Source organism: Crotalus tigris, unplaced genomic scaffold (genome assembly GCF_016545835.1).
Source record: "Crotalus tigris isolate CLP2741 ecotype Arizona unplaced genomic scaffold, ASM1654583v1 scf7180000018057.1800818, whole genome shotgun sequence".
Classification (NCBI taxonomy): Eukaryota; Metazoa; Chordata; class Lepidosauria; order Squamata; family Viperidae; genus Crotalus; species Crotalus tigris.
Window position 1 is genome coordinate 414,259 of NW_024096800.1, and position 23,025 is coordinate 437,283.

Genomic DNA, 23,025 nt, shown 5'->3' on the forward strand with positions numbered 1-23,025 from the left:
ATGTTTTAGCCTCCAGTCCCCTAATCATTTTCTCATCCAAACTCTCCTCCAGGAACTTCAGCAGTGTACATTGCAGAAGAACAAAATAACAGAGTTGGAAGGGACCTTGGAGGTCTTCTAGTCCAACCCCCTACTCAAGCAGGAAACCCTATATCATTTCAGACAAATGGTTGTCCAATCTCCTCTTAGCTCAGGATTTTCCCACAAGGTCCCTGGGCGAAGAGTGATTGGCTCAAAATTAAATAGAGATGTTAGGTGGTGTTGATTGTAATTAAAGCCATCAAGATGACAGCTGAACAGCAAGACGGAAGCCCCACCCCCTTTAACACACGCCGATACACCTAAAAATGGGGTGGAGCTTCAGCTAGATCAGTTGTCTTCAAACTTGGTCCTTTTATGACATGTGGACTTCCACTCCCGGAATTCCTCAGTCAGGCATGCTGGCTGAGGAATTCTGGGAGTTGAAGTCCACAAGTCATAAAAGGGCCAAGTTTGAAGACCCCTGAGCTAGATAACCATGACCCCCATCCTGGCTTTTCTACAATACAAAACTTACATCCAGTGCCTTGATGGTGGAACCTTTGTTGGTCTGGTCACTGTGGAGTCTTTCTAGGATCACAGAATCTGCCCCTTTGGTATAAAGCTTGATGCAGCCTTCAGGGTCTTGCACTGAGAAAAAGTGATAAGGATATTTATGCAACCCTGCATTTATCTGTTAGTTGGTTTGCTTGCTTGCTTGTTAGATTCACATTCCAGCTTCCCTCCAAGAAAGCACTTGGTTCTTAGGATAGGTTGACCCAAGTTATACATAAGCTTTCATGGTTGAAGTCAAACCTGGGTCTTTCTGCTCCTAGACCACTGATGGTAAACATTTTGGGCTCAATGTGTCAAAAATTCAAAAAATGCTTAACTTGATTCTGCTGGGATGTCACACAACCTGCCCATCTCCAACAAAAAAGCAACAATTCTCTATCTCCCCACCAGTCAGTTAGAACTGAAGAAGCTTCTGGGATGAGAAGCGAAATGTTTTCAAAGCAAAAACCAAGGAAGTCCATTTGCCTATTGGAAAAAAAGCTGGAATATCTCCCAGCTTATTTTGTCTTAAAACGATTAAGTTAAATTTAATTTTAATTTATCCCAATTCAGCAGCAGGTAAGGAGTGAATATGGAAGCACAGACAAAAAAAAAACAACAATCCTTATCTGCTGCCTTCACTTTTCCTCTGCCAATTTTGGCTCTGATTTTAAGGCAGTTTTGTTTCTCACCAGATTTACTTAGTTGCATTAATTTATACACCACCACTTCCTATGGTTCGAAGCTGCTTTCAATAAAATAGATGGGTCTGCCTAATCCTCCTTAAGAAGAAATTCTCCACTTTTTTTTTTTTTAAAAAAAATTCTTTCCAATCCTGCACATTTGCCCAAATCCCCATTAGAGAAACTACCTTGCAGCTCAACAAATATGCACAGAAATAGTATCAGAAGAGTTCATACTTACCTAAAATAGACATTCGTTTTCTTACACTGTTGAAATCTAGCAATGCCAACACCTTGTAAGTCCGTTGTATGCCCAGCTCACTTATTGTGATGCTATCTTGACTGCGGGAGAGAAAGACATATCCCAGATTTCTGGCAGCTGTTACCAGGGCTTCTTCATCTGGCGAAGCAGCTTGGTAAACAAGCTCACCTTAGAACAAAAAGATTAGACCATAATCAAAAGAGTGTCCCAGAAGTTTAATGAAAAGGACGAGGGGGGAATGTGATAGCAGTGTTCCAATATCTCAGGAGTTGCCACAAAGAAGAGGGAGTCAAGCTATTCTCCAAAGCACCTGAAGGCAGGACAAGAAGCAACGGATGGAAACTAATCAAGGAGAGAAGCAACCTAGAACTAAGGAGAAACTTCCTGACAGTTAGAAAAATTAACCAGTGGAACAACCTGCCTCTAGAAGCGGTGAATGCTCCAACACTGGACATTTTTAAGAAGAGACTGGACAGCCATTTGTACGAAATGGTATAGGGTTTCCTGCCTGAGCAGGGGGTTGGACTAGATGACCTCAAAGGTCCCTTCCAACTCTGTTATTTTGTTCTTTTGCAATGTACACTGCTGAAGTTCCTGGAAGAGAGTTTGGATGAGAAGATGATTAGGGGACTGGAGGCTAAAATATATAAGGAATGGTTGCTGGAATTGGGTATGTCTAGTTTAACCAAGAGAAGGACAATGGGGGGACATGATAGCGATCTTCCAATATCTCAGGGGCTGCCACAAAGAAGAGAAAGAATCAAGCTATTCTCCAAAGCACCTGGAGGCAGGACAAGAAGCAACGGATGGAAACTAATCAAGGAGAGAACCAACCTAGATCTAAGGAGAAATTTCCTAACAGTGAGAAAAATTAGAAAAATTACAAAAAAAAAATTACAATTAAAATAACAGAAAAATCTTGTCTTCAGAAGTTGTGGATACTCCATCACTGGAGGTTTTTAAGAAAAGATTGGACAACACTTTGTCTGGAATGGTATTAGGGTTTCCTGCTTGAGCAGGGGCTGGACTAGAAGACCTCCAAGATCCCTTCCAACTCCCTTGTTCTATTACTCTGTTATTCTGTTAAATGCAGTGCAGATTAGGAATCTGAACATTTTTTTTCCAAACATCTTAAGTTCAATTTTGGGAACTTCTGCACAGAAAAAAGTCTTTGTGTTAACATTTGTACAGATTTTAATGTAAATGATGGATTTAAAACAAAGACATTTTTGTTGGCAAACACACCAAAATCTATCATTACAAGTAGTCCTCGAATTACAACTGCAATTGGGATCAGAATTTATGTTGCTAAACAAGGGACAGTTGTTAAGTGAGTTATGCCCAGTTTTATGTTATTTTTTTTGGCATGGTTGTTAAGCAAATCTCTGCAGTTGTGAATTGAATCATGTGGTCATTAAGCAAACCTAGCTTTCCCCATCGACTTTATTTATTGGAAGAGAGCTGGGAAAGTCGCAAATGGCAATCACATGGACCCTGAGATCCTACAATGATCATAAATATATTCATGTTGCCAAGCATCCGAATTTTGATCATGGGGGTGCTGCAAAATAGTCATAAATGCAAGGACCAGTCGTAAGTCACTGTTTTCAGCACTGTGATTAACTTTGAACAGTCTGTTGTAATTGAGAATTGTCTGTACTGCATTCCAATTACATTTGCCTAATGTAAGTTTTGCAAATCTATAGGCAATCCATTCCCAATGGTTTCGGAGCAGCTTATAAACCAGATAAACTTATGAAACGCAGGTATTAAAAGCATATCACTGTTACTGACCAATGGAGCTGGCTGGAGCGCTTGAGAACTGGAGCCCAAACCACATTGAAGGTCTCTTCTGAATCTTATGTGAAATGCCAAAAACTGCTCCATGGATTAATGCAAATATTTGCGCTGGTGATATAACACCGTTAGATGCTCTCCACAGCTGTTTTTTTTTTTTTTTGCGTTGAAAATGGATGACAGTGCAAATCATTAGTGATGCTTCTAGAGCAGACACAGATGTTGAACCCAAATGTTTAAGAGAATTCCATTTTGGAATTTTTCACGCTTATGTTCGCTGCAGCATCCCCATGGCCATGTGATCCAAATTCAGTCACTTGGCAACTGACCTATCTTTATCCCAGAGTCATGTGATCACCTTTTGCAACCTTCTGACGAGCAAAGTCAATGAGGAAGCCAGATTCACTTAACAGCCCTGTTACTAATTTAACAATTGCAGTGATTCACTTAACAACCGTGGCAAGTAAGGTCATAAAACGGGGCAAAAATCACTTAACAAATATCTCACTTAGAAACAAAAATCTGGGGCTCAATTGTGGTCATAAGTCAAGGACTACCTGTATTATCCTGGCACACGTATATTTGCCTTCCTTCGTGAAATCAATCAATCAGTCATCCTACTGCTTCCTGGGGGATCTTGGGTAATCTTCTGCTTTAGATGGGTATAAGCAAGAGAGCTGATTTCACCAGCACCTATTTACTACACCTCCCCTTTCTGTGCTCACTACAATACAGCAGAAAATATGGAGAAACTATTGGCTTGCCATTGTAACAAATGAAGTGTACTTGAAATATTTTGACCTTGTAAAACATTTTAAGTCTTAGAGCAGTGGTTCTCAACCTTTTTAATGCCGTGACCCCCAACCGGTCGTAAGTCGAGGACTACTCAACCAGTCGTAAGTCGAGGACTACTCAACTGGTGCAGCACCTTTTGCAGACTGGGACTTTTGGCGGGCTCAGCAGGGCAGAGACAGCCTGGACAATTCCTACTGGCTTTTGAAAGCCAATAGAATAGACTCTCTTCAAAAGCCAATAGAATAAAAGGGAGTAGCACAGCTAAGGAAAAGGGGGAAAAAAATGGCAGACTGCATTGTTTGGCAACCCCTGTGAAATGGTCGTTCGACCCCAAATGGGGTCCCGACCCACAGGTTGAGAACCACTGTCTTAGAGGGAAAAGAGGTCTGGGCTAGCAACCTCTTTTCAAGGAAACCCACTTGAAGTTTATACTAGCATCTTTAGATATCCTAGCTTTTATTCTTCCTGACTTTCAAAAACTCGAGTGTATTTTTTTATTATTATTATTTCTGCCGTGGCTGTTCTTAGGCTATTAACGATCGCCAGGAATAGTTGTTTTTATTATTGCTCCTTTATAGTGTCTTGTAAACCATTTCACAAATGTTTAGTTGAAAGGCAATAAAAACCCTCACAGGATTAGACCGAACATAAAAAGTGTGTATGTGTTGTGGGGGGTGATCAGGAAGCCATCTATGCTTCTCTTGGAGCCTTTGATAATAGAATAAATAAATAGAAGCCACCTATGATTCTTCAGATGCTGTGATGTGTCCATAACGACTCTGATCAGAATGTGCAAGCCTTAGTATCCTCTGCAATGTTTCATGAAAGTGAAAGTTGGACTTTGAAGAAGCAGGATAGGAAGAGTATTGACGCTTTTGAACTTTGGTGTTGTGTAAGGCTCCTGAGAATTTTGTGGACAGCCAAGAAAATAAACAAATGCTCGTTGAATGAATCTCTCTCAAGACACGAATGGCCAGGTTCAAATGATCCTACTTGGAATACATTATGTGAAGGCTCAGCTGTCTGTAGAAGGCTTTAATGCTGAGATAGGTGGACCGTGAATATTACATCTACATCAGTGTTTCTCAACCTTGACAATTTTAAGGCATGTGGACTTCAACTCCCAGAATTCCACAGCCAGCAATGCTGGCTGTGGAATTCTGGGAGTTGAAGTCCACATGGCTTAAAATTGTCAAGGTTGAGAAACACTGATCTACATGGAGGGAAGCATGCAGTGGGGTACTCCAAGACTCTGTCATAGGTCCTATCCTCTTCAACATCTTCATAAACACCCAAAAAGTGTGTTTTCAAAAGGAAACTGGGCTTTATTTTTCCTTGAGGACATTTTGCTTCTCATCCAAGAAGCTTCTTCCGTTCAGAACTGAAGCAGTTTTGGGACAACCATGACCTGGGTGACTGAGAATCTCATTCATAAATGACTTAGATGAGGGGATACAACTCATCAAATTTGCAGATGACACCAAGCTGTGGAGAATAGTTAACACTTTAAGATAGGCTTAAGATTCAGAAAGATCTTGACAGAGTTGAACACTGGACCCTGTCTAACAAAATGTAATTCAGAGGTGAGAAAAATAATGTTTTAAACTTAGACAAGAAAAACCAAATGCACAGGTATAGAATAGGTGATGCCTTGCTCAACAGTAATAACTGGAGAAGGATTTAGAGGTCCTGGTGGATAATAACTTAAGTTGCAGGAATTGGGTGTGTCTATTTATTGAAAAGGAGGACTAGAGATGACATGATAGTAATATTCTAATATTTAAGGGGCTGCCACAAAGAAGAGGGTGGGGTCAAGCTATTCTCCAAAGCACCTGAAGGCAGGACAAGAAGCAATGGATGGAAAATAATCAAGGAGAGAAGCAATCTAGAATTAAGGAGAACTTTTCTGACAGTTAGAACAAATAATCAGTGGAACAACCTGCTTCCAGAAGTTGTGGATGCTCCAGCACTTGAGGTTTTAAAGAAGAGATTGGACAACCACTTTCTGAAATGGTATAGGGCCTCCTGCTTGAGCAGGGGGTTGGACTAGAAGACCTCCAAGGTCGCTTCCAACTCTGTTATTCTGTTACATATGAGTCAGCAGTATGTTGCAACCACTAAAAAAGCCAATGGAGTCCTAGGCTGCATGAACAGCGATACAGCATCAAGATCATGGAAGTGTTAATCCTTGAAGGCAAGGCAAGAACCACTGGATGGAAGATCAAAACTTGAACGAAGGAAGAATTTCCTGATTGTGAGAGTTATTAAGCTTTGGCTCCTGAAGTTGAGGGGGTTCCATCACTGGAGGTTTTCAAGAAAAGATTGGACAACCATTTATCCAAAATGGTAGGAGGACTCTGGGCTGGGAGTTGGACAAGAAGACCTTCATGATCCCTTCCAACCCTTTGATTCTAAACTTCACAATAGCATATTCTGTTACTTTGAAGTTTGATTTCTGCTGGTGCAGAGGTGTTATAATGACATGCCATAAATACTGTTTTGACACAGGTACAATAACCATATCTGTTGCCAACACTTGTTTTGTTTCTCAAAAATTGTATTTTTTTCAGCATTGATGATGGGATGTCAGATTAGCACCAGCATTGTTTGTAACTTGGGGAGGCACCCTCTTTTGTCATCCTTCAGCTGCACAGGTAATCAGATTAGAAAGAAAAAGGGAGGCTCAAGTGTCATTGAATTAATTGAAGTTCAAAAGAAGATTTTAATATCTTCATATCTAATGTCAAGCAATACCAGCAGTGGCAATGAAATGCTTCAAGCAAATCAGATGGTTCAGATGCCAACACAACAACCAAAACAGGGGATATCTTTTTCAGTGAAATGGGTTCTGCCTCTCGCCAGTATGCTCAAAAGACCTACAGCTGGCCTGTCTGAGTAATGTTAGAAAGATTAGGCATTGCATTGGTTATCAGAGGCAATTGGCATCTTGGAAAAGTGGCAAATATATGTCCGAAGTCTTTCTGGGACGTAGTTTAGATCAGGGGTCTTCAAACTTGGCACGCTGGCTGAGGAATTCTGGGAGCTGAAGTTCACAAGTCAGAAAAGGGCCAAGTTTGAAGACCCCTGGCTGAGACATTCCAGTCCTTCCAGTTTCCATCTGAACTTTCTGTTTGAGTGCAGGCTGTCTCTCTGCTGAGGTCAACTTAAACCTTTTCCTGAAGATCACAGCAGAACCTGAAGCCCACATAAACTCTATTCTTTGGGGTGCAAGAGGACTCAGTATCCAAAGACGAGAGCCAGTTTGGTCTAGTGCAGCGGTTCTCAACCTATGGGTCACAACCCCATTTGGGGTCGAACGACCATTTTACGGGGGTCGCCAAACAACGTGATCCGCATTTTTCCCCCTCAGGGGGCGCCGCCGTGCACGCGCACCACGCATGGGGGGGCCGCCGCACATGCGCACCGCGCCGGCATGCACGGCGCGTCCGTGTGATGGGGGTCGCCGTCACACAAAGGTTGAGAACTGCTGGTCTAGTGGTTAAGGCACCAGGCTAGAAAGCGAGAGACCATGAGTTCAAGTCCTGCCTTAGCCATGAAAACAAGCTGGGTGATTTTGGCTCAGTCTCTTCCTTTGAGCCCAACCCACTTCACAAGATCGTTGTTGTGGGGAAAATAAGAGGAGGAAGGTGTGTTGGATATGTTCGCCTCTTTGAGTTATTTGTAAAAACAGTAAAGGCGGGATACAAATTTTAACCCCCCCCACAAGTGCTAGAGATAAGCTTTTCTGTTACCTCCAGTCCCAGCCTGGTCTAGCTTCGTTCATGATCAATTCCTACAAAACTGAGATGACTAAAAGTAGAATCAACTATTAAGTCTACTCACTTTCTTTCTCCTCCACCATGACGGTGTGACACAGGGCAAGTAACCGCATGTATTCCCTCAGAATCGGGTCCTGGTCACGCCGGATGGTATCCAAAAGCAACTGATCACGAAATTCCAGTTTCTTGTCTATGTATTTGTTCCAGCTCAAATCCTTGGGGAAAAGACAAACAAGGATTAGCAATGAGCTTGGAAACCACCAGGATAATTTCCCCATTTATAATGGTTGGCTCTGACTGTGTAAATCAGGGGTAGTCAACCTTGGCTCTTTTATGACTCGTGGACTTCAACTCCTAGAATTCCTAAGCCAGCCACGCTGAGGGAAAAGGGAGAGGTTTCCATGCTGGCTCAGGAATTCTGGGAGTTAAAGTCCACGAGTCATAAAAGAGCCAAGGTTGCCTACCCCTGGTGTAAACCCACATCTTGGGAGTGTCTATGGAGATTTTCAATCATCCAGGTCATCATGGTTGTCCCAAAGATGCTTTTTCCAAAAGACAACTGGACTTTCTTGGTGTTTTTTTTTCCTTTGAAAACATTTCACTTCTCATCCAAGAAGCTTCTTCAGTTCAGAACTTCAGAAGAAGAACTGGAGAAGCTTCTTGGATGAGAAGTGAAACATTTTCAAAGAAAAAGCCAAGAAAGTCCAGTTGCCTCTTGGAAAAAGGACCTTTGGAACCACATCTTGGGAAGGAGGGAAAAATCATAGAGTACAGGGATGGGTGGGGCACTTTCTTTGCCTGAAGCTCACTTACTTGTCAGAGGTTCCCAGAACATAGGAACAGCACTGGACGGATTTTATCAAAAACTATATACAAAAATATTAGATCTAAACTTTCAAATTCTTTGTATAATGGGAGACTTTAATGCAATAGTAAACTATAAAATTTTGGACTATAAAAGTGCTCAGTTTTGAAAGCTTTCACTTCCTATAGCCTTTTGTTTACACCAGGGGTAGGCAACCTTGGCTCTTTTATGACTCGTGGACTTCAACTCCCAGAATTCCTGAGGCAGCATGGCTCAGCTTGGAAATCTCTCCCTTTCCCCTCAGCATGGCTGGCTCAGGAATTCTGGGAGTTGAAGTCCACAAGTCATAAAAGAGCCAAGATTGCCTACCTCTGGTTTACACCCTTATTCTGGGGCGCGGAGGGATATAAACTGAACAATAATTGTAAAGGTGAAATTTTGCCACTGAGCTTTAGGAATGTCAAATTGGGCTTTACAGGATAGGAGAGAGCACAAACAGGGCTTGGGAAATCACAGGTGACCCACAATCACAGGTTGCCTGCTTATGTTTTATTGGCCACCACTGCTGCACCCTGGTTCAATAAGCTCCATCTCATATTTAAAGCTCACTCTCAAAGCTGGGAATGGGGAACTGTCACTTTCCAGATGTTGCTGAATTACAGGTAATTCTGGACTTACGACTATAACTGAGGCCAGAATTTCTGTGGGTAAGCAAGGTGATAACTGAGACATACCCAATTTTATGATCTTTGTTTGTCATGTCATTTATTAAGCAAATTCCTGGAGTTATTCAGTGAATCGTGGTCTTTAAGCAAATCGGGCTTCCCCCATCAACTTTGCTTGTCAGAAACCATCAGGAAGGTTGCAGATAATGATCACATGACCTTGGGAGGCTGCAACCATTATAAATACATGTTGGTTGCCAAGTGCCCGAATTTTGATCACGTGACTGTGGGGATGCTGAGATGATTGTAAGTGCAAGGTCCAGTTGTAAGTTGCTGTTTTCACTGCCACTGAAACTTTGAATGCTCACTAAACAAATGGTTGTAAGTCAAGGACTACCTGTATTATTATTAATAATATTATTATTAATAATAATATTATTAATAATAATAATATTAATAAAGTTGGGAGGGACCTTGGAGGTCTTCTAGTCTAACCCCCCTGCTCAGGCAGGAAACCCTATACCATTTCAGAGAATTCCGTACTCAATATCCATGGTTCTTCATTTCATAGACTCCTGGTCAGGAACTGTAGTTCAACAATATCTCCAGGATACAGAATTTTTTTCTCCAACGCTCATAAAAGCAGACGGATCAATTTAAAATCATAAATCACTAACCTATACTGGGTTATCTAATGTCATTCTTTTAAAGGGGGATTAATGAACATTTTGAAGAAAAATGATTTCTATTATTATGTTTATCCCTGCAAATTCTTTACACAAGTCTCTACCAGATGTTAATTCAACCCCACTGATCTCAAAAGAACAGTATGAGCTTGTGCACAGAGGTTTCTCAGGTGAACTGCAACTCCCAGAATTCCCTGACTGGCTAGGGAATTCTGGGAGTTGAAGTTCACAAGTCTTAAAGTTTTCAGGGTTGTGAAACCCTGTTGTGCATCCACAATAAAGAATCTTCAGCCTGGTACATCCAATTTCCTTGTAATGCTTAAATGACTGGGAATGATGAGTTTCTGGAAGACATTTGATTGAGAAAATTCTTTTTCTTCTATAAATGCAGTGGTACAATCCTGCCACCAGCTGGTGGGAGATTCATTTGATTCCTAGTGTGCAATCCCCTTTCATATGGCCACAAGAACAGGCAGATCTACAGCAGGAACATGCGACGTACCATTGAGCTGCATTCACTCTTGTTGCTTGATCCTACAAATTGTTGAAAAGAGAATATTAAGGAAACAATGCTTGGAAGTTAAGCACATGCACAACCCTAGGATAGCTAATGTGCATGTAGTTCAAGGAACCCTGATTTCTAAGGGAGATTGTAAATTGCGCATTGCCAGTTCAAACCTGATGTTTCTACTAAATTCCTTCATAGACAAAATATTCCTCGTGGTAGAAAATGTGGAAGGAGCGAGTTTATATTTGCCTGGGAACAGCTACCTTTCCATCTCCTTTGTGTGTCATGCAAAACATGCTTCTTTAAAGCTTTTGCTTTGTTTTGGCTTTCAGGTAGTTTCTCTTAATAAATATTTTTATTTTGCAAGTTAGCAAAAATGTATTTCGCAAGTTAAACTGAATTTAAATATTCAGATTTAAACTGCTAAGTATGGGCCCCCTTGCTGTATTGGCAGTAGCTCCTTTAAGGAATCACTCCTTTTTCTGCATGCACATGATAGCTGGGTGGTTTGAGGTTTTTCAGGGAATCTACACCAACCATAATAAACCCTGTGAAAAGAATAACTGCTTTAGGGATTTGTCAACAGTTATAGCCAAATACGATACATAGGAGATCAAGCAATCAAACCAGCCACTTGATGGGTTCCATCCCACTCTGGGTTCCCCAAGCCTGTTGGCAAAATCAGGTCTTCAGAGCCTTGCAAAAGAGTATCAAAGTGGGCACCGGTCTCATTTGCAAAATTGTGCTCAATTTTATGACATTTTTTGCCACAATTGTTAAGTGAATCACCCTGATTGTTAAGTAAATCACACTTAAATTAAGCCACGAACTTTGCTTGTCATAAGCCAGCTGGTAAGGGTTCAAATAGTGATCACGTGACCCTGGGATGCTGCAACCATCAAAAATACTTATATGCTAGTTGCCAAGCACCCAAATTTTGATCACAGGATTGTGGGAATGTTCATTGGTCGTAAGTCTGAGGACCTATTATAAGTCAGTTTTTCACTGTCATGGGACCTTCGAACACTCACTAAAATGAATGATTGTAAGTCAAGGACTACTCGTTCATGTAAACAAGAATCTATCGGCAAGATACATTTTCATTTGAATTCTCCAACTAATTCAAGTGTTTGCAAATTTCAGCCTCCTAAAATGACTGGTGCATTTGCCTGTGTTCATTTCCAAGTCAACCTTACCATAGATGGCTCCATTGATACAACATTTTTTGAAAGTCATGATGTTCTGAGTCAAAGTGCCTGTTTTGTCTGAGAAGATATATTCGATCTGCCCCAACTGGTCATTCAGACTTGTGCTCCGAGCTTTGGCAGGTGTGTCTTTCTCTGCATAATACATCTCGGTGTCCCAGTTGATGAAACAGCTGTTGACCAGATAGATAAATTCAAACCTAGGGAAGAAGGACATGGATGATCAGGAAGGCTGATGAGATGCCCCACTCTTTTTTCCCTGGACAAGGAAATCTAGCCAGCAGATTTGGGTGCAAAGAGTCCTGATTCAACCCTTCAAATCTCCAGGAATGCTGGGGAAGATTCGCATTTCAAACCCTGGAGAACTAAGGCTAGTCACAATGAATCAAAGCTGAGAAACTTTAGCTATAGGGCTGTCCATATGGCTTGTCAGCCTCTTCAAGTTCACACGTCCCAGTTATTTATCTATTTCCACAATTTAATTGGGCAGTTTGGGAATGGGAGACCACAAGATGTCAAGTTTCAATCTCCCTTCTGGGATTTTCAAGGTAGTGGGACACCCATTAAGTAGAAGTGTTGGAAATAAACAATAGGCATGGCTAATGTTATTGCGTATCTTGTGTAGAGATGGGAGACAGAGAGTGAAGATTCAGATGTTCTCAGGCTGTATAATTCTCTTGTTAATCTTCTCCCACTCTTACCTGGTGTCAATTATTAATTTCAAAACACATCTGTTTACACTACTGTATAACAATAAAAGAAAATATTCCTTAATTGTGGAGGTTAAAATTTTATATTAACTATATAATTATATAGTAAATATATATTATTACTTTAAAATGGTTGTGCTGACTAAGTAAACTTCTAGTTTAAACCACAGCATATGCTTCTTCATTACAATCAGAAATAAATCGCCTCTTAGAGTGTGCAGAAATGGATAGATTGACTTTAAAGATAAAAGAGAAAGAAGCCAGTGTATTTTAGAACATGGATAATTTTTACCAATGGCTAGAAAAAACGAGTTAGAGAGAAAGGAATGTGATATGTAATTTTGAATATATACTAGCAAGAAGAAGACCATCGAGTGATTAACATATTGTTTATTATAATTAACTATTACTCATTGTTTTTAAACACATGAACCCAGACATTATGCTGTTTGCTAAATATTGAGAATGTTATTTGAAAAAACCCCAACTCCAATCCCAACCCTAATCCCAACCCCAATCCCGACCCCACTTTATTCCTAATCCTATAAAAACTATATATATGAAATTACCTTTGCAGGCAAAATTTTATGAGCTTATTATGTTCTTACCTGAGATCCCACAGAACCCAAACTTTCATGATATTTGGCCCATTGAGAGATTTGGACAATTAAGAATGTATTTATATTTGTGGGATCTTTGTAACTGCCATTTAGGACAATCTTGTTATTTTGGGGTACCATGTGACTGCCTCTTCCATAAACTGAATGTCTCCAGAAGTTGTGAGTGTTCCATCACTGGAGTTTTTTTAAAGAAGAGATTGCACGACGATTTGTCTGAAATGGTATTACGGTTTCCTGCTTAAGCAAGAGGTTGGACTAGAAGACCTCCAGAGTCCCTTCCAACTTTATTACTCTGTTGTTTTGTTAAATCATTGAATCAAAGGAATATAAAGGTAGTCCTTGACTTATACTCATTTGTTTGGCAACCATTCAAAGTTACAGTGGCACTGAAAAAGGTGACTTAGAACTGATCTTCGCACATACAATTGTCACACCATCCCCATGGTCATGTGATCAAAATTCAGGTGCTTGGCAGCCGGCAAATATTGATGATGGTTGCTGCATCCTGATGTCATATGAATGCCATTTGTAACTTTCCCAGGGGGCTTCTGACAATGTGAGAAGCAGGATTCGTTTAACAACAATGTGATTCGCTTAACAACCGCAGTGACGCACTCAATAATTATGGCAAAAAAGGTTATAAAATTGGGTAAGACTCATTTAACAACTGCCTTGCTTAGCAATGGAAATTCTCATCCCAATTGTGGTGGTAAGTCAAGGACTACCTGTATACTATTATCAGAAACATTTTCAACTACAAATCAATTCTGCAGCACAAAGTCCAGCCCCACCACTTTCCAGCTGAGGTGGACCTCAATGCCACTGCCCAGCAGAAATAGAACCTCAGCCAATAAGATACTGCAGTTTTCCACGAAAAGGATTTCCATGAAAGATCCCATTATCTGACTAAAAATCAAAGCCAATCCATTGCTCCACAGTGGACCAATCAAATTCAAGCAGGAAACAGGTGGGAACTTATGGATTTTTAGGATGGCTGAGCTGCAGTTGTTCGCAACAATTCCACCAAGAGATGCATCTCTGTATCATTCAGAGGATTAAAGGCGCTCTAGAGCAGAGTTGGGGAACATTGGCCCTTTTATGACTTGTAGACTTCAACTCCCAGGAATCCTGGGAGTTGAAGTCCACAAGTCATAAAAGGGCCATGTTCCCCACTCCTGCTCTAGAGTAAGAAAAGATAAGAGTTGAAACCTACGTGATGAGCATGGACATGGGGATGACCAGGCTGAGGAGGATAAGGAATCCCCAAAATGCAAAAAAGGCATAACTGAGTGCACCGGTATGGCTGTAGAAGGCAGAAAGGTAGCTGTGTTCCTGGAAGAACTTGGTGGCCCATAACCCTGAGCCAATGGCAAGGCCGAAGGAGGTCAGAAGAAGAGTGACTGTGATCTATGGAAACAAGGAACAATAAGGATGGAATTAGCTTAGTTTGAAGAAGGGTTGTGAAGGAAAAAATCAGGACCCAGCTTCACATCTCCAAGGAAAAGTGGGGGGAAATTCCTCCTAAATCAAAAAAGCGGATGCCAGGCCCTTCTCAATCTAATGCTCTCGATGCATTCAGTACAATGCAAAGTCCACAGAAAGTGGCTGGTGTAGAATCTGATCTACACAAGTAATCCTTAACTTAAAACCATCCCTTAATTTAAAGAAACTACTGTCACTTATAATGTTCTAAGATAGGTAGGTCTGTTAAACTTAGTTTAATCTAGATTTAATCAAGCTTGGGAATTCCTTACGCCTTGGGTAGGCAACCTTGGCTCTTTTATGACTCGTGGACTTCAACTCCCAGAATTCCTGAGCCAGCGTGGCTCAGCTTGGAAACCTCTCCCTTTCCCCTCAGCATGGCTGGCTCAGGAATTCTGGGAGTTGAAGTCCACGAGTCATAAAAGAGCCAAGGTTGCCTACCCCTGCATTTAGGGGTAATTTGAAGTTGCAATGACACTGAAAAAAGTGATTTATGACCAGTCCTCACACTTAACAATTGTTGCAGTGTCCCCACAGTCATGTGATCAAAATGTGGGCACTTGGCAACCCAGCATGTACTTAATGACAGTTGCAGCATCCCGGGGTCACGTGATCACCTCTTGCAACTTTCCCAGGGAGCTTCCCACAAGCAAACTCGATGCAGAGATCAGATTTGCTTAACAGCTGCAGCAATTCATTTAACAACCGTGGGAAAAAAGGTCGTAAGATCAGGTGCAACTCACTTAACAACTGCCTTCCTTGGCAATGGAAAAATCTAACCCCAATTGTGCTTGTGAATCAAGGACTACCATGAAGAACCTCAAGGCTTGTGAAAATAGTTTTGTAGATTCAGTTCTCAGGGAAGTGACAAGCAGATGTTGCATAACAAAACTGAATGTTTCTAACCTGTGAGAAAGTAGCATGGCATTTGCAGGAGTGGGGGGGGGGTGTGTGTCAAATAAAGCAAAATGGTGGCTTTGGCCATACAATTGGAACCCTATCCCTTCTATACAGGTATCAATGTCACACTCATGTGCAAAGCAGTGAAGCTTTGCTGCTGCCACCTTGCTATTTTTGACCCCAGCCCAGCCCGTATGTTTGCTGCTCCAAGTAGAATCATCTCCCCTTTCTTATATCCCTCTTGTTCCTCCTGGCCTTAGAAACCTTGAACAGTAGAGAGCTTTTACCAGGAGCACGAGACGATCCATCAGATGGCAGAGTTTTGTTTTTTTTAACTTGATCTTTCCACAGTTTTTCATGATTTTGGTATCGAAACCTGGAAAAGAGACATTTGAGATGGTTGGATTTTAAAGCAAAATAAGCACAGCTGCCACTGTGGGAGAAACCAGTCACCAAATGCCTGTAGGTTTGAAATGCAAACTGGGTTGGCTCAGCGTTCTGGGTCACCTCAGATTAAGGTTTGATGTTTGAGGGCAGATGGGCATAGGCGGAAACAGGCTGCCTTCAATTTCCATTATGAAATAATGCTGAGAGCTGGCATATTATTTGATCTTGAGTGCTTGGTGCTTGGTTCCTTTACTTATCTAGCTGTTTTTAATTTAAAAACTCTTAAAACAGTTTCAAACCTGGTCGCAAGCCTCGCATCTCAACCTCAGGTGTGGGCACAGCTGTTTCAAGTGAAGCAAAACAGATCCTATTTATGATTATCCTGAGCCTGAAAAAGCATGAACTGGTATGGTCAGTTTCTCTTAAGGTTTCCTGCCTGAGTTCATTTGGAAGAATGGTTAAAAGATTATGGAGAAATCTAGATTGGAGAAGAAAGGATTAGGGCAATGTTTCCCAACGTTGAGAAGTTTAAGACAGTGGTGGGATTCAAATGTGTGAACAACCGGTTCTCTGTGTGGATGCCGCTTCCGGAAGTGCATTCTGGGCCTGGGCAACAAAAAATTAGCTACCGATTCTGCCGAAGTGGTGCGAACTGGCTGAATCCCACCACTGGTTTAAGATGTATGGACTTCAACTCCCAGAATTCCCCAGCCAGCATGGCTGGCTGGGGAATTCTGGGAATTGAAGTCCATGCTTCATAAAATGCCCAAGGTTGAAAAACCCTGGATTAGAGACAATAGAACAACCTGCCTCCAGAAGCGGTGAATGCTCCAACACTGGAAGTTTTTAAGAAGACATTTGTCTGAAATGGTTTAGGGTTTCCTGCCTGAGCAGGGGGTTGGACTAGATGACCTCCAAGGTCCCTTCCAACTTTATTATTATTATTACATAAATCTGGGCAATCCATCTCCAGTTAAGATGGCAAGTGGCTTCTGTGGCACCTGATTCTCCCTTCAGATGTCTCTGACCAGATGCTGAAGAGAAGAGAATTTTGTTTCCTGTTTCTCTAGATAGCAGGAAAAGAGATATTTACAGAGAAGCAGGAAATACTTCTTAATGGATGATTGAATACTCTGCCTTGGGAGGGAGGGAGATGATAGATAGATAGATAGATAGATAGATAGATAGATAGATAGATAGATAGGTAGGTAGGTAGGTAGGTAGGTAGGTAGGTAGGTAGGTAGGTAGGTAGGTAGGTAGGTAGATAGATAGATAGATAGATAGATAGATAGATAGATAGATAGATAGATAGATAGATAGATAATAGATAATAGATAGAGATAGATAGATAGATAGATAGATAGATAGATAATAGATAGATAGATAGATAGATAGAGATAGATAGATAGATAGATAATAGATAGATAGATAATAGATAGATAGATAGATAGATACATAGATAGATAGATAAATAGATAGATAGATAAATAGATAGATAGATAGACAGACAGACAGACAGACAGACGGATGGTTGCCATGCACAGCAGGGTTGGCCTAGATGACCTCAGAGGTCCTTTCCAACCCTGATTCCATGGAAGGCAAGTTTGATCTTTCTCACTCACCTGCATAAATAACAAGGCCGTAGCAAACCTCTGTGTTACGTATTCTGCAGCCACGCAACAGGATTTTCTCATAGTCAAGAGGGTATTTCTCTCCCTGCCATTCTAAGATGCCGACAAAGTTGTGCAACCGGCTGTTTGGCTCTTCGCAGACCACCTCACCTGGACAATTGAAAGAAGAGATGGGAACCTGGTTCACCTATTTCTCCTCTCCTCCCCCCCCAAAATATCCTTTTTTCCCTGCAACCTCACATCTCTTTTAGCATTTATCTTAAAATGGTGCTTTTATTCCAACCGGAGTTATATATCAATATATATATTTATATACTTATATACTTATTTATGTACTTATTTATGTAATTTTTATTTTTATTATTTTTATTTTTATTTATCAAGCACATTTCCTTCCATGAAATGTATCTCTAAAGATATGTAGGGTCAAGAATACGCATATAGTTAGAGAAAATGACTAAAAAACATATAGATTTTAAGCCAGAATTATTTTTGCTAGGCATAATCGTAGGAAATTATGAGAAAGAGTGTATATATCTAATTTTACATGATCACACATTGCTCCTAGAAGCACGAAGCCAAAAACACCAGCCTGAAGATGACGAATGGGACTTCGTCGAAACGTCGCCAAGACACTTCCAATTTTATGCGGGAGAAAACCCGAATAACCAAAGACCTACATACAAACACCCGTGAAAACATCAGAAAACAAATATATATATAGATATTTATATATATAATATAAATATATATATAAAAATATAAATATATTAATATAAATATATTAAGATATGTATAAAATCAAAACTTAAATAGCAAAGGAAAGAGGATTCAATTACAGCATTCTTCAAATCATGTAAAACCCCAGTAGAACCAGGCTAATAATAAATGAAATTACCAATCCTGTGGAACCATTTCTGAAAACGAAAAGAAAGGATTGTGAGAAACACTCACCGTCAAAGGCAGCCATGTTCTCCATGCAGGTCAGCTGCTGATGTGTTATCAGGAGAGCTTGTCTGTATTTCAGATTGGTCTCTCTGAAAAAAGCAAAGTGGAATCAGCTTCAAAACTGGAAAATGAGTGACGCTTTTTTATTGTACTTTGGTACAGGTAGTCCTCGACTTAAGCAGTTTGTTTAGTGATGGTTCGAAGTTACCACAGCACTGAAAATAGTGCCATATGACCATTTTTCACACTTATGAACGTTGCAGCATTCCCATGGTCATGTGATTTACATTCAGATGCTTGGCAACTGACTCACATTTATGACGGTTGCAGTGTCCCAGCGTCATGTGACCCCCTTTCGCGACCTTCTGACAAGCAAAGTCAATGGGGAAGCCAGATTCACTTAACAACTGTGTTACTAGTTGAACAACTGCAGTGATCCGCTTAACAAATGTGGCAAGAAAAGTTGTAAAATGGGGCAAAACTCAGTTAACAAATTTCTCACTTAGCAACATAAATGTTGGGCTCCGTCATGGTCGTAAGTTGAGGACTACCTTTATTGTATTGTATTGTTTCAATTTAAATTGAATGGAGAACATTTCTTAAAGGAAAGCTGGGACGGGAATAGGAGCTACTTTCTTTGGATTCCTATAAGTAGTCCTTGACTTACAACCATTTATTTAGTGCTCAGAGTTATCATGGCACTGAAAAAAGGAACTTACAACCAGTGGTGGGATTCAAATATGCGAACAACCAGTTTTCTGTGTTGATGCCGCTTGTGGAAGACCGCTCTTGGCCTGGGCAACAAAAAATTAGCTACCGGTTCTGCCGAACTGATGCAAACCGGCTGAATCCCACCACTGCTTACAACCAGTCATCACACTTTTGACAGTTGCAGCATCCCCACAATCACATGATGAAAAGATGGCCACTTGGCAACCAGCATGGATTTGTGATACATGGGATTGGGTCATGGGATGGCCATTTTTGGCCCTCCCAGCCAGTGTCTGAGAAGGAAAGTCAATGGGAGGAGCTGGAATCACTTAAAGATTGAGTGATTCACTTAACAACTGCACTAATTCACTTAACAACCATGATGAAACAGGTCATAAAATTAGACATGACTCACTCAACAGCCACCTTGCATAGCAGTGGAAATGTTGGCCTCAACTGTGCTTTAAGTCAAGGACTACCTGTATTCATGTTTCACAAATAAACCAATGCCATTTCATCAAAATTAATTTATTTAAATTAATAAATTGAACGTGTTGCTCTACTGGGACTTAACCGGAGCATGACTCCTGCCAAAATTATTTCCTACATTGTCTTCATTTATCCCTATGCCAGGAATGAAATAAGACTAAGCTAGGCTAGGCTAGGCTAGGCTAGGCTAGGCTAGGCTAGACTAGACTAGACTAGACTAGACTAGAATAGAATAGAATAGAATAGAATAGAATAGAATAGAATAGAATAGAATAGAATAGAATAGAATAGAAATTGGAATGAAAGAACAGAACAGAACTGAACAGAATAGAATAGAATAGAAATTGGAATGAAAGAGTAGAATAGAATAGAATAGAATAGAATAGAATAGAATAGAATAGAATAGAATAGAATAGAATAGAATAGAATAGGAAGGGACCTTGGAGGTCTGCTAGTCCAGCCCCCCATTTAAGCAGGAGAATCTACACCATCTCAGACAGGTGATTGTCCAGTCTCTTCTTAAAGATCTCCAGTGATGGGGTGCCCACAATTTCTGGGGGTAGGCTGTTCCACTAGTTGATATACAGCCCTGATATCAAAATATTTTTTTTTTGCCCTTATTCTACCACTATTCAAGAGCACCTTTGACATGTGAAAAACCTATATCAGTGTTTCCTATATCAGGAACTTTAAGATGTATGGACTTCAATTCCCAGAATTCCCCAGCCAGTATTTGAGGAAAGTTCATGTTCTATGTATAATGACAGAGCAAATAATAACAATAACAATAATAATAACAAGCAAAGACATTACCCATCGATGTCCATAGTCTCCACGTAGCAGAGGCTATTTGGTTCTGAACTGGAGAGTAAGAGGAGGTCAGCCTGGGGAAAAAAGCAGAGAGCTTTATTGATAGATCCAGATATAGCCAGCAACTACCAATCCATCTTTTGAAAATGTTGGTGTTTGTCACACAATCACATTTATACAGTATTATCCAGTACTTTGTTTCAAAGCTTAGTAAATATAAGACTTTGTAAAAACATGTTTTATAGAAGCATCGTCTTTATTACATCTCCAGCAAAATGCTGTCCTTGACCATCCTTTTTCTATATGGGCATGATGGAGTCTAATAAAGCTTTAAAAAAGTTCTCTTAAATTACATACCTAGTACAGGTAGTCTCGACTTACAACATTGCTTAGTGACTGTTTAAAGTTATGACGGATTCCCCCAGAAGTACTTATGACACAGTTACAAAGTTTTGATGCAACCCACTCCCCGCTCCCTTATGGATGTAAGTCGAGAGCTACCTATTCATGGAATATGACAACTGGACAATGTAAATGGATTCACCACGCCCTTAACCACATGATTCACTTAACGACTGCAATGATTCACTTAATGACTCTACTAAAACTTGTAATAAAATCAGGTCTCACTTAACTAAATTCCAGTTTCAGTTGTGATCGTAAGTCGAGGATTACCATCAGTTCAATTGTCCACAATTCTCCAAAGACAGAGATTTTAATTTTGTAATTTTGCATAATGCAGTTTTAAGAAGCCATTTCCCCCAATGCAGGGGTGGGCAACCTTGGCTCTTTTATGACTCGTGGACTTCAACTCCCAGAATTCCTGAGCCAGCATGGCTCAGCTTGGAAACCTCCCTTTCCCCTCAGCATGGCTGGCTCAGGAATTCTGGGAGTTGAAGTCCACGAGTCATAAAAGAGCCAAGGCTGCCTACCCCTGGCCTAATGCTTGTGATATGTTGGTGTGAGTTACCTTGAGATCAGATGGGCAGCCTATACTTTTTATAAATAAATAAATGGCTTCCATACAATTTTTCGCTCATATACTTTTTTAAAACAAGGGTGAACTGCAGGACAAGGGTGAAATTCAGAAAAGTGAGAATATTAAATGATTCCAAAATTATAGTTCATGAATTTGTAGAAAATAAAAAATTTGGTAAATTGAGATTGAAATACGAGAGCCACTTTGGTGTGATGGTTAAGATGCTGGCCTAGAAACTGGAAAACTGTGACTTCTAGTCCCATTTTAGGCATGAAAACTGACCGGGTGACCCTGGGCCAATTACCAGGAGACAGGAAGTTCTAGTCCTACTTGAGGCATAAAAGCCAGCTACATGGCTTTGAGCCAATTCCTCTCTCTCAGCCCAACCCACCTCATACTGTTGTTGGGGGGATAATAGGAGGAGGAAGGAATATTAATGTCATGGTTCCGACAGATGAAACTCTTCAAAAGAACTTTGAGGCATTGTTTACCTTAAAGAATCTTTTATTCGAGTAGCATAATATTGGCATTACATAATCAAAGCCAAAAACTTAATTCCCCTCACCTGGGCACATAGTATCAAAGCACAATTCCCTCCTCCAATTAACAGTCATAAATCACATTCCTCAATTATGACCAACCATCCTCCTTTAGGGAGGACAGTCCTCCTTTTCTAAGTTCTGTCCTCCCTCAAAAAGTGTCCTCCTACATGTCCTCCTTTTCGATATTTGAAGACTAATCTGCAGGGCATTTTTTTTCCCTCATAGAACGCTCAGAACGACGTTCCGGCACCTTTTTTTGATGTTTTTTTTTCAACTTTTGCATGAGCTGTGCTACTCCCACTATTGGCTTTCGAAAGCCAATAGGAATTGCTGCTGAGTGCGCCAAAACACCCGGCTGGCAAACTTTGCACATGCAAGTTGTCTGTATTATTGTTGCAATGAATAAAATGTTTCTTTTATTTACGATATTTTTTCTTCAATTTATTTGTGTCCTCCTTTTCATTGTAAAAAGGTTGGTCACCTTATCAATTAGCTTGAAGCATGGGCTTCCTCTCCAGTCCCCCAATTCTTTATCAGCTCTGGGCTCAATAACCTTGATTATCATGCTGAGTTTAGTGTTGTTATGTCTAGCCAGACTCTCATTCACATCCCCCCCCCCCAGCATCATCTAACTCTAAAAGCGAAAGGGGAAAAAATGGCTACATTTCCACCTGTTGTCAATACAAAACATCCAATGTTAGCAGCGTTGACAATTACAATATGTAATTCACTGTGAATTACTAATAAAATAATAGGCAAACAAAACTCAAATAAATAAAATAAATATTGTTTTCCATTGCCTTCTTTGGGGAAGTTTTTTTTTTTTCAAAGTAGATTATAGCTATCTAGAATGCAGCCCTGGGTGGAGTTCATGATTCCAGGTCTAGTTATACACGAAACAGCATCACTGTGCAAATGAAGGGGAAGCATGTTAAAACCTGCCCTTTTCCACCAACAATTTCACATAAGCCTCTGCATGACAAAAAGACATTCACTTCCAACCCTTAGATCCAATCTAAAGAGGGAGATCTGCAAACACAAAAGTTTTCAAAACTCTG

The 23,025-nt window shown here is 40.5% G+C and overlaps 1 protein-coding gene across 1 annotated transcript in view; it reads right to left on the bottom strand.

The window, feature by feature from the left end:
- The window catches only part of ATP8B3 (ATPase phospholipid transporting 8B3), a 67,678-nt gene that overhangs the window by 22,748 nt on the left and 21,905 nt on the right, over positions 1-23,025 (bottom strand). Inside the window, exons 8-17 of the mRNA XM_039347228.1 lie at positions 20,450-20,520; positions 18,443-18,525; positions 17,480-17,638; positions 15,758-15,846; positions 14,302-14,495; positions 11,750-11,958; positions 10,548-10,579; positions 7,954-8,104; positions 1,498-1,686; positions 557-669 (exon numbers count right to left, since the gene is read on the bottom strand). Of these exons, the coding sequence (XP_039203162.1) occupies positions 557-669; positions 1,498-1,686; positions 7,954-8,104; positions 10,548-10,579; positions 11,750-11,958; positions 14,302-14,495; positions 15,758-15,846; positions 17,480-17,638; positions 18,443-18,525; positions 20,450-20,520 (1,290 nt within the window). The remainder of the gene's footprint in view (positions 1-556; positions 670-1,497; positions 1,687-7,953; positions 8,105-10,547; positions 10,580-11,749; positions 11,959-14,301; positions 14,496-15,757; positions 15,847-17,479; positions 17,639-18,442; positions 18,526-20,449; positions 20,521-23,025) is intronic.